Below are 12,561 nucleotides of genomic sequence, written 5' to 3' on the forward strand. Positions count from 1 at the left end.
TCCCAGTACCATGAGAAAAGTTGGGTGATGACCAATAACCTAATTGTTTTTGTTGTTTTTTTTTGTTCTGTAGATCAGCCAACTTTTAGGCCTCGTTCACATTTCCGTGTCACGTCTGTGGAAAAAAACAAACAAACACGTGTTTATTCCGTGAAGGATCCGTGGTTGGTCCGTGTGTACTTTTTTACCATTCGCTGCTCAGCTGAAAATTAATTTCTGAAGAATCTCCTATTAGTCTTCAGTGAAAAAACGGACGCAACACGGATGTGTGTCAGTGATTTTCACAGACCCATAGACTTCAATGGGCGTGCGTGGTCCGCATCACGGATCAAAGTAGTGCATGTCCCAGTGATTTGTTTTTACTGACCCACAGTCCGTATATAAAAAAATAAATAAAATGTGAACAGACACATTTAAATCAATGGGTATGTGTGCTGTCCGCAGAAAAAGCGAATAGCACGCGTCAGTAAAAAACGGAAATGTGAACGAGGCCTTAACTAAGCAGATTTACTGTACAGGAACCTGGGAAAATTGGGGGACTGACAAATTTTTCTTTTTAAAGTCACCCAACATTGTCACCCCCAACACTAGGCAGCTACACAACAGCACCACAGCTGTCTACAGGTTGTACGTGGTACTGCAGCTCGTCTCCTTTCACTTCAATAGAGCTTAGCCGCTGCACCAGACAAACCGTAGAAAGGTGCGGCGCCATTTTGAGAAGAAAGTCCCCATGTTTTTCTAATCCTAGATGGCCCTTTTAAGATGATCACAGCAGAAACTTCAGCGATCAGGGAGGACCTGGCAGCAAGTGTCCAGTTTCCCTGCAGTGCCCCCACGGGTGAAACAAGGCATTACACAGTTCTCATTCGAATCGATGGGCGGCCTATGAAATGCACAGATGTATTGGGTCCTCCATATAGTAATACAAGGGTTTGGAGCTCCCTTTACCGCCAGAAGCGGTCGGTACACTATCTGCACGTCTACCGCCATTTTAAAAATGCCGACCTCTACCATGCTTTACAGGCAAACCCAGGGCTGTTCAAACTCCTGCAAAGTCTGAAAAAAAATAAGGACAAATACATTTGCTATGTGCTACCAGTGACAATCTACATAAAGTCACTGCTTTATGTAGAGCAGCACCCCCTCTACAGGTTGTGTGTGGTATTGCAAGCTCAACTCCCTACAAAAATCACCAAACTGCAATACCAGACAAAACCTATTGACAGGGGTGGCGCCATTTCTGGAACAGCCATGTCCTAATTCTACCCAACTCCCAAGCTGTCCGCCAAGAAATGTCAATAAAGTTTACTGAAGCGTACGCAGGACGCGCTCAGGCTTTAGCACCACAGTTCAGGGCATAAACTTCAAACCTCAGAGGCTGATGCGGGGCCATGAACAAACAAAATTTTTACGAATGCGTCCCTCATCCATAGAGGTCCTCCGTGTAAACAAACATGGCAGCTAGCGATGCTCCACCTCTTACAAAAGTCTGAGCGCGTCCTGTGCAGTTGTCAATACAGTTTTACCATAAACTGCGATTTACATCACTGGCGTCCGTTCTGTCGGCTGGCTGGCTGGCTGGCTTGTGGTGCTATTCTTGTTTTAAAAAAAAAACAAAACACCGAACTCCAACTAAAATTTCTTAGACCTCATTATGAGTCAAGATTCACTGACTGAAAACACATCTGTTGTGCCATAGCCGCAAATAAAACGCCATGACGGTAGTGTGAATAGTGCTGCCAGCCTCCATTTTGATATTATTTGCTATGGGGGAACAGCTGGTTACTTGGCAACAGCCATAATCACATGACTAGCGGTTTTCTAGTATACTTAAAACTATTCACTAGGCCTCAAACCGGCAGCTAAGGCCTTGTTGCACATGGCAACCAATCACAGCACAGCTTTCATTTTTGAAGCAGCAGCAGAAAGATGAAAGCTGAACTGTGATTCGTTCACAGGAACAAAAGGAAGCTGCTTCCCTATTCGTTGCCATAGGCAACAAGGACAAAATGCCTCTGAAGTAGGCCCAAAATGCTTCGTTTTACATACGGTACGGCCATTTTGGTATCGCAGACGGGTGTATTATGGGAAATTACTGGTTTCAATAGACGTGTGAACTGTACTACCAGTAGCTCTACAGCTGTCGCACAACTCCAACTCCCAGGCAGTGACTGTCACAGCATGCTGGGAGTTGTAGTTGCACAATTGCTGTATACAGAGCGACGGGTTACCCACCAATACCCTATCAAAGTCAAGAGTGACAGGTGTCCAAGTATAAGAATTAGGATACATTTCCTTTCATCTGGCATCCAGTAATCTGGAAAAATCTCATAGGTCAGCACCAAATGTCGCAAGGACCGGGCCTGCTCTAAGGCTCTATTCACACGTCACGGTCAAGATGCTGCGACATTTACAAAACTATGGAAAATCTCTGCAATTTGGCCAATATTTCATAAAAATTGCAGAAGAAAACCTCTAACGGTCCAGAGTGTTGGATAATCCAGCTCCCACCAATGTCAAATAAAAACAAATTCACTTTACACGTAATGGTATGCCTCTCTATGCCTGTAGACATACAGAGCGTAAAATTCCTTTAATCCGGCATCAGTGGGACACGAGTGGCGCCAGATTATCGGACACTCTAGATTATCAGGTCGCCTTATGCCATAGGAAGAGCAAATTAACTCTTTCTGCTCAGTCCACTGCTTCTGACCTTGTCCCATTCCACATCAGGTGCCGGATTAAAGGAATTTTTTCTACATTTGACAAGCTAAAATCATCAGCTCATCCCAGTACGTCACACATCAAGCGTCCCTTGCTATTCAAGCCCGCATATATTGGGTGTAACACCCGCAGGGATCAGAGGCGGACATTTTATATACAGATAATCAGATTCCCATGAAATGTGCAGATCCTGAAGTGGTTCCATGATTCGTCCAGCACAACGTCCTGGTAAAAAAAAAAAAAAAAAAACACAACATCTCTCTCACTGGCGTTAAAAAAATAAAAATAAAATACTGTGCTCATAGAGAAAATTGTCCCGTCATACGCTGTATGTGAAATAACAGCCTCCTCCGCTGAGGTTCTATGACGGCATCCCTCCCACGGCCGCTACACATGCTCTATGTTCAGGGAGGGTTTACACTGTGTCCTCTCATCCGTGGTGATGTCACCGTCATGTATGATCACCGTGTCCTCATCACCAAGACGTTGGCTGGTAAAATTATTCATCTCCAGGAGGCCGCTGGGCTCCACCACCACATTGGAGCTCGAGTGACAGGGGATGGGGTACTGGGGGATGGTCTGAGGAGAAAGATGTAGAGTAGTTATATCCGTGTACATAGGAGGCAGTATTATAGTAGTTATATTCTTGTACATAGGAGCAGTATTATAGTAGTTATATTCTTGTACATAGGAGCAGTATTATAGTAGTTATATCCTTGTACATAGGAGCAGTATTATAGTAGTTATATTCTTGTACATAGGAGCAGTATTATAGTAGTTATATTCTTGTACATAGGAGACAGTATTATAGTAGTTATATTATTGCACATAGGAGGCAGTATTATAGTAGTTATATTCTTGTACATAGGAGCAGTATTATAGTAGTTATATTCTTGTACATAGGAGGCAGTATTATAATAGTTATATTCTTGTACATATGAGGCAGTATTATAGTAGTTATATTCTTGTACATTGGGGCAGTATTATAGTAGTTATATTCTTGTACATATGAGGCAGTATTATAGTAGTTATATTCTTGTACATAGGAGACAGTATTATAGTAGTTATATTCTTGTACATAGGAGGCAGTATTATAGTAGTTATATTCTTGTACATAGGAGCAGTATTATAGTAGTTATATTCCTGTATATAGGAGCAGTATTATAGTATTTATATTACTTTACACAGGAGCAGTATTATAGTAGTTATATTCTAGTACATAGGAGCAGTATTATAGTAGTTATATTCTTGTACATAGGAGGCAGTATTATAATAGTTATATTCTTGTACATATGAGGCAGTATTATAGAAGTTATATTCTTGTACATTGGGGCAGTATTATAGTAGTTATATTCTTGTACATATGAGGCAGTATTATAGTAGTTATATTCTTGTACATAGGAGCAGTATTATAGTAGTTATATTCTTGTACATAGGAGCAGTATTATAGTAGTTATATTCTTGTACATAGGAGGCAGTATTATAGTAGTTATATTCCTGTACATAGGAGCAGTATTATAGTAGTTATATTCTTGTACATAGGAGCAGTATTATAGTAGTTATATTCTTGTACATAGGAGCAGTATTATAGTAGTTATATTCTTGTACATAGGAGCAGTATTATAGTAGTTATATTCTTGTACATAGGAGCAGTATTATAGTAGTTATATTCTTGTACATAGGAGCAGTATTATAGTAGTTATATTCCTGTACATAGGAGGCAGTATTATAGCAGTTATATTCTTGTACATAGGAGGCAGTATTATAGTAGTTATATTCTTGTACATAGGAGCAGTATTATAGTAGTTATATTCTTGTACATAGGAGGCCGTATTATAGTAGTTATATTCTTGTACATAGGAGCAGTATTATAGTAGTTATATTCTTGTACATAGGAGACAGTATTATAGTAGTTATATTCTTGTACATAGGAGACAGTATTATAGTAGTTATATTATTGCACATAGGGTGCAGTATTAGTTATTCCTGAAACTATAGGACATGTTAATACAGACTAAGCAAAATATGTATACTACAACGGTTAAATATTTGTAGTTTTTACTTTAATAACCATGATTTTGGACTTTTATCTGCGGCAACAGATGAGTAGCACCGCACAGTCCAGATCACCAGTTCTTCCACTGTTAGCACTCAGAGCTGCACTGAAATCCACAGTCTGAACAGTTATGCCATGCCAGCATAATAGAGGGGGCTCGTGCACACGCATGGCAGTCCCGACAATGAGAGGAACGGGGGAGGTAGGAAAATAAAAAGTTCTGATCTGGACTCCTTATCTGCAGCACTACTCATGTATTACCGCAGATAACAGTCCAAGATTGCGGCGACAGATTCCCTTTAAATCATAAAAGGACTGTAGTAAAGATACACTCCTCCCCCCATCACAGGCGACCTACATGTCCCTATAATACAGCAGGCGTTACCTGTATAATAATTTCAGAAGGCATTTCTTCCGTTCTCTTTGGAGTCTGTGGAACGTTCTGGATCTGAATGATCTGACTGGCAACAGGGACATCTACTTTCCTGGTGAGCGGCGGAGGCGGTGGCAGCGGCACTGGTAAAGTGGTGGAAGAGGTTGCAGTGATGATGGGGGCTGGGAAGCATTTAGGAGGCGGAGGTACGGTTGTAGTCACTGCACTTTGTGCAGACAACCTCTGCACCTGAGAAGCTATGGCCGCCTCTGTTAACACTGGCATAGGTTTAATAATAGGAGCGACTTTACATGGCGGATCCACAATCATAGGTTCCACGTTCGGATCTATATCTGCTTCCATCATGGACATCTTCAGTATATCCGCAACAGAGGTCTTGTCTGCCATCGACATGTTGGGGAGGATACTGGTCATGGCAGGGGTGAGCTTCGGCAGACATTCGCCTACCGTTGTTTTCGAAACAGTGGGCGGCTGGAGACCCTCAAATGTGATCTTCGTAACCGCAGAACCGTGTGTTACAATTGGCTGCATGAGGAGAAGAAGATAAAAAGCATCATGTACAAGTAAATAGTAGGAAAAACAATGAGTGCAGCTCTTGAGTATAATACAGGATGTAACTCAGGATCAGTACAGGATAATGTAATGTATGTACACAGTGACTGCACCAGCAGAATAGTGAGTGCAGTTCTGGAGTATAATACAGGATGTAACTCTGGATCAGTACAGGATAAGTAATGTATGTACACAGTGACTGCACCAGCAGAATAGTGAGTACAGCTCTGGAGTATAATACAGGATGTAACTCAGGATCAGTACAGGATAAGTAATGTATGTACACAGTGACTGCACCAGCAGAATAGTGAGTGCAGCTCTGGAGTATAATACAGGATGTAACTCAGGATCAGTACAGGATAAGTAATGTAATGTATGTACACAGTGATTCCACCAGCAGAATAGTGAGTGCAGCTCTGGAATATAATACAGGATGTAACTCAGGATCAGTACAGGATAAGTAATGTATGTACACAATGACTGCACCAGCAGAATAGCGAGTACAGCTCTGGAGTATAATACAGGATGTAACTCAGGATCAGTACAGGATAAGTAATGTAATGTATGTACACAGTGATTCCACCAGCAGAATAGTGAGTGCAGCTCTGGAATATAATACAGGATGTAACTCAGGATCAGTACAGGATAAGTAATGTATGTACACAATGACTGCACCAGCAGAATAGCGAGTACAGCTCTGGAGTATAATACAGGATGTAACTCAGGATCAGTACAGGATAAGTAATGTATGTACACAGTGACTGCACCAGCAGAATAGTGAGTGCAGCTCTGGAGTATAATACAGGATGTAACTCAGGATCAGTACAGGATAAGTAATGTAATGTATGTACACAGTGACTGCACCAGCAGAATAGTGAGTGCAGCTCTGGAGTAGAATACAGGATGTAACTCAGGATCAGTACAGGATAAGTAATGTAATGTATGTACACAGTGACTGCACCAGCAGAATAGTGAGTGCAGCTCTGGAGTATAATACAGGATGTAACTCAGGATCAGTACAGGATAAGTAATGTAATGTATGTACTCAGTGACTGCACCAGCAGAATAGTGAGTGCAGCTCTGGAGTATAATACAGGATGTAACTCAGGATCAGTACAGGATAAGTAATGTAATGTATGTACTCAGTGACTGCACCAGCAGAATAGTGAGTGCAGCTCTGGAGTATAATACAGGATGTAACTCAGGATCAGTACAGGATAAGTAATGTAATGTATGTACACAGTGACTGCACCAGCAGAATAGTGAGTGCAGCTCTGGAGTATAATACAGGATGTAACTCAGGATCAGTACAGGATAAGTAATGTAATGTATGTACACAGTGACTGCACCAGCAGAATAGTGAGTGCAGCTCTGGAGTATAATATATGATGTAACTCAGGATCAGTACAGGATAAGTAATGTATGTACACCATGCCTCCACCAGCAGAATAGTGAGTGCAGCTCTGGAGTATAATACAGGATGTAACTCAGGATCAGTACAGGATAAGTAATGTAATGTATGTACACAATGACTGCACCAGCAGAATAGCGAGTACAGCTCTGGAGTATAATACAGGATGTAACTCAGGATCAGTACAGGATAAGTAATGTAATGTATGTACACAGTGACTGCACCAGCAGAATAGTGAGTGCAGCTCTGGAGTAGAATACAGGATGTGACTCAGGATCAGTACAGGATAAGTAATGTAATGTATGTACACAGTGACTGCACCAGCAGAATAGTGAGTGCAGCTCTGGAGTAGAATACAGGATGTAACTCATGATAAGTGATGCAATGCATTTACATGGTTACTCTGGTTTATGGATAAAATTCCCTGTTAGGATTCAAGTCCCCTAAAAATGGAACTTTATACCGGTGCCTCCTTTGATGGCTTCATTAATTTTTCCATCACATTACACACTGCTCGTTTCCAGGGGTTACAACCACCCTGAAATCTAGGAGCTGTGTCCGTGCTTGCACACTACTGGAAAAAAAAATAGGATTTTGTGCTTACCTGTAAAATCCTTTTCTCGCTGAGTTTATTGGGGAACACAGGAGACCATGGGTATACCGGCTGCTGCCACTAGGAGGCGACACTAGGCAAAAAAAAGTGTCAGCTCCTCCTCTCAGCTATACCCCTCCTGCAGACACTGAGCTAATCAGTTTCTACAAAAGCAGTAGGAGCCGCCAGGAGAAGCCAACAGAAACCAATTGTATGAAAGAGAGCTGGAGATGGGTCAGAACCAAGAACAGGTGGGACCCATCAGGAAAAGCCAGCGATGTGCATACTGGGTGGGTGCTGTGTCCCCCAATGAACTCAGCCAGAATTTTTTTTTTTTTTACAGGCGAGTCCACAAAGATTTTCTCGCTCGTATCATTGGGGGGGGACACAGGAGACCATGGGACGTTCTAAAGCAGTACCATGGGGAGGGAACAGAAACCAGAACAAAGCTAAGGCTGGCCATAAGGTCCTACTTTAAAATGCGAGGAAAGGGTGCACAGGAACCCCTGACTGGGACAGGAAGAGCACGAACCCGAAAGGCCAGCCAGAGAGCGAAGAACACGCAGTGGCTTAGACTGGGTAGAAAGCCGGGTTAAAGGAAGCCCAAGGGCTCGTGAGACTTCAGAAGATGTGGATAGCAGCACAGAATATCCACAAGAAGGATAAGCACATCTGACGACTGAAAACTATGTCTGGAAGGTTCCTCTGGATATCAAGGATCACAAAACTGTGGTGGAAGCCCGGACGTCTTGCATGACAATAGGCCCTACAGAAAACAGAGGGAGGTCAACTGACAGAAATGGGTCTGTAGAATCCAGGTATGAACGAGAACCGGTAAACGAGCAACAAGGGGACCCAGACAAGACCTTACCAAATGTGTAAGCACTCGGATGGGATATTTCAACACAGGAAAAAATCTTGGTAATTTGGAAGGAATCACTGGGCAGATGGCGGAGGACCAGTCCTGTAGCAAACTCCCAGGTAGATGAGGAGATATCTGTGGACCAATTTGCAAGAGAAAAACAGAGAGTAGCCACCCGTTTGGAAAAGATCCAGCACGAGAAGAAAATAAAAATTATGGAATCCGATCACTCATCAATAAGATATAAAGGACGGCAAAGGGAGATGAAAAAACGGGAGCGAGTCAGAGGCATAAATTGAAAGGCTGTAGGCCACTGGGGAGAGGTCAGAGGAAAAAACATTGTCCTCAGGGGTCAATAGCATCCCAGCTGTGAATGCGGCATAAGGGTGTGGGCAAAATAAGAGGAAGAATGCGAGTGATGCTGGATCCAGAACCATAACATGACTGGCTTTAGACAGCCTGAGAAAACGATGCAGAGACAAGACAACCGCACTGTGAAAACGGAGCGGGCTACGATCCCTGAGAGAGAGAGCATACACGCTCCCCAGGAATACACTCATGGAAGCAGAACCCAAAAAATGTAAGCACTGCAGGATACTCCTCTGCTAAAAAAGAAACGCTCCCTAAGGAGAAGGTAAAGTGGAAGACAGATGCCCCCCAGAGCCGTAGAGGCTTGTCGTGAGACTTCGAGCGAGAGAAGCTGCCCGATACACCACAGAGAAAACTGCCCCCACCCGTAGGCCAAAGAACAAAATACCTTGGTGATAGGTAGAAGCAAAGCAGACGCCAGAAACATCGGAGGTGGGAAGCCTCGTCAGAGACCATATACTATCAGGGGTGTAGCGCTCTAGCAACGAAACCTCTATTAGCGGTGGCAAGAAGTGACAACAACCCCGCTCTGCCTGGTCGGGGGGAGTAATGTAGCAGACTCAGGGAATGAGCCGTGAAGAAGTATGTTCACCACCGAAGGACATCTCAGAGTCATTACTCATGTCTTGAGAGGCAGTGCTGATGGTGTCACAGCCAGGGCCGATGCAAGGGTTTTTGCCGCCCTAGGCAAGATAAAAATTGCCCCCCCCCCCCCCCCCCCTAATCAGATGATCTGCCCATATCATGACATCACATATGTTCCACCCCTTTCTCAGCTTTTAAATTAAAAGAACTGCTATGTTTCCCTTACGGTTAATCTAGCTTCTTGTAGCTGTCCCTTTTTGCAGAACGGAATTGCGGACCCGGATCCTCAATTCCGATCCTGAAAAAAATAGAACATGTCCTATTCTTGTCCGCAATTGCGGACAAGAATAGGCATATTCTCTTAGTGCCGGCAATGTGCGGTCCGCAAAATGTGGAACGCACATTGCCGCTGTCAGTGTTTTGTGGATCCGCAAAACACACACGGATGTGTGAATGGACCCTAAATGTGAGGTAAATTAGTCTCCAATGTAGTATTAATAACTAAACAACTACATAATAAACATATTGCATTGTCTACTTACCACCAGGACAATAAGATGATCTGGTCTCTGGCTGCAGTCTGGCTCTGGGGACTCCCTTGTCACTCTCTTCTCCCCCCCCCCCCCCCTCCTTGTCACTCTCATATTACCCTCCCCTGTCACTCTCATATTACCCTCCCCTGTCACTCTCATATTACCCTCCCCTGTCACTCTCATATTACCCTCCCCTGTCACTCTCATTCTACCCCCCCTGTCACTCTCATTCTACCCCCCCTGTCACTCTCATTCTACCCCCCCTGTCACTCTCATTCTACCCCCCCTTCCTTGTCACTCTCATTCTACCCCCCCTTCCTTGTCACTCTCATTTTACACCCCCCCCTTGTCACTCTCATTTTACACCCCCCCCCTTGTCACTCTCATTTTACACCCCCCCCTTGTCACTCTCATTTTACACCCCCCCCTTGTCACTCTCATTTTACACCCCCCCCTTGTCACTCTCATTTTACACCCCCCCCTTGTCACTCTCATTTTACACCCCCCCCTTGTCACTCTCATTTTACACCCCCCCCTTGTCACTCTCATTTTACACCCCCCCCTTGTCACTCTCATTTTACACCCCCCCCTTGTCACTCTCATTTTACACCCCCCCCTTGTCACTCTCATTTTACACCCCCCCCTTGTCACTCTCATTTTACACCCCCCCCTTGTCACTCTCATTTTACACCCCCCCCCTTGTCACTCTCATTTTACACCCCCCCCTTGTCACTCTCATTTTACACCCCCCCCTTGTCACTCTCATTTTACACCCCCCCCCTTGTCACTCTCATTTTACACCCCCCCCTTGTCACTCTCATTTTACACCCCCCCCTTGTCACTCTCATTTTACACCCCCCCCCTTGTCATTTATTTTACACCCCCCCATGTCATTTATTTTACACCCCCCCATGTCATTTATTTTACACCCCCCCATGTCATTTATTTTACACCCCCCCGCCCCCCCTTGTCACTCATTTTACACCCCCCCGCCCCCCCTCCCCACTCATTTTACACCCCCCCGCCCCCCCTCCCCCTTGTCACTCATTTTACACCCCCCCGGCCCCCCTTGTCACTCATTTTACTAGCCCCCCCCCCCCCCCCCCCGGTCACCTCTAGTGTAGCGTGGCCGAGCGCTGTTCGGTCCGCGGTACAGGAGCATTTGTTTCCTGTACCCGGCCGGACGTCCGGCCGGGTACAGGAAACAAAAGCTCCTGTACCGCGGACCGAACAGCGCTCGGCCACGCTACACTAACAACAGCAGTAGCACAGGGCAGACACAGCAGGCTGCGCAGCACTGAGCCGGAGATTCTTTAGAGCGGCAAGCGCTCAGGAGGCGCAGCATGAGGGGTGCCGCCGGCCGGCCGCCCGAACTTATATAACCAACTTCTTTTTTTTTTTTACACCGCAAAAGGGCGCCCCCTGCTAGATGGCGCCCTAGGCGACTGCCTAAGTCGCCTTACTGGTGGCGCCGGCCCTGGTCACAGCATCAACTGTTAGCGCCCATGTCCCATTTGTGACGGAAAAAACGTGGTAGACAAGTGCCATAGAAACGAGGAGGCCAACTGAAGAACACCGCAATAGTGCGCACCCGAAGTGAGGGGCTCGTTATGCAGATAACCATGTCATCAGGAATGAATGGGCATGTCAGCTGCAAGGCCAAGCGCCAGCAGAAAGACTACACTTGTCGGAGCGACGGCATTCATTGGTAGCGTAAAGTGAGCAGGAGGTCCACCTGAGAGTGAACTGTAGATACAATCACCGCACCTAGGACCAGTGTGAAGGTTTCACCTGTAGAAGGAGGGACGCGGTAGGAGCTACAGCCTACAAGCCAGGGCCGAAACACGGTGTGGAACAGAAAGCCAAGTGTGCTAGAAACCACGATGTGGGGAAGGGAGCAACGTGAGAGAGACCACGTCTAGCGGGGTGGCCCTAAACCCTGAGCCTGAGAATACAGTAGCAGATAAAAAGGTTAGGACTAAGGCAAATTCTCCACCGCTATACAGAAGTAGCCACAGGATCTAGTGGTAGTGCAATAGTCCACCTGAGGAGGAGGCTATTCAGTAGAAGCCATAGTATCTAGTGCTAGTACCATACTCCACCTGTATAGGCCACAGTATCTAGTGCTAGTACCATACTCCACCTGTATAGGCCACAGTATCTAGTGCTAGTACCATACTCCACCTGTATAGGCCACAGTATCTAGTGCTAGTACCATACTCCACCTGTATAGGCCACAGTATCTAGTGCTAGTACCATACTCCACCTGTATAGGCCACAGTATCTAGTGCTAGTACCATACTCCACCTGTATAGGCCACAGTATCTAGTGCTAGTACCATACTCCACCTGTATAGGCCACAGTATCTAGTGCTAGTACCATACTCCACCTGTATAGGCCACAGTATCTAGTGCTAGTACCATACTCCACCTGTATAGGCCACAGTATCTAGTGCTAGTACCATACTCCACCTGTATAGGCCA

At 45.1% G+C, this 12,561-nt stretch overlaps 1 protein-coding gene across 3 annotated transcripts in view; it reads right to left on the reverse strand.

The window, feature by feature from the left end:
* Positions 1 to 234: 234 nt before the first annotated feature.
* EMSY (EMSY transcriptional repressor, BRCA2 interacting) overlaps positions 235 to 12,561 on the reverse strand; it is a 43,260-nt gene continuing 30,933 nt past the window's right edge. For all 3 annotated transcript variants that reach the window (XM_040426437.1, XM_040426438.1, XM_040426436.1), the window contains 2 exons: positions 5,166 to 5,699; positions 235 to 3,303 (listed from right to left, as the gene is read on the reverse strand). In XM_040426437.1, the coding sequence (XP_040282371.1) occupies positions 3,112 to 3,303; positions 5,166 to 5,699 (726 nt within the window). In that variant the 3' untranslated portion in view covers positions 235 to 3,111. The remainder of the gene's footprint in view (positions 3,304 to 5,165; positions 5,700 to 12,561) is intronic.

This window comes from Bufo bufo, chromosome 3 (assembly GCF_905171765.1).
Source record: "Bufo bufo chromosome 3, aBufBuf1.1, whole genome shotgun sequence".
Classification (NCBI taxonomy): Eukaryota; Metazoa; Chordata; class Amphibia; order Anura; family Bufonidae; genus Bufo; species Bufo bufo.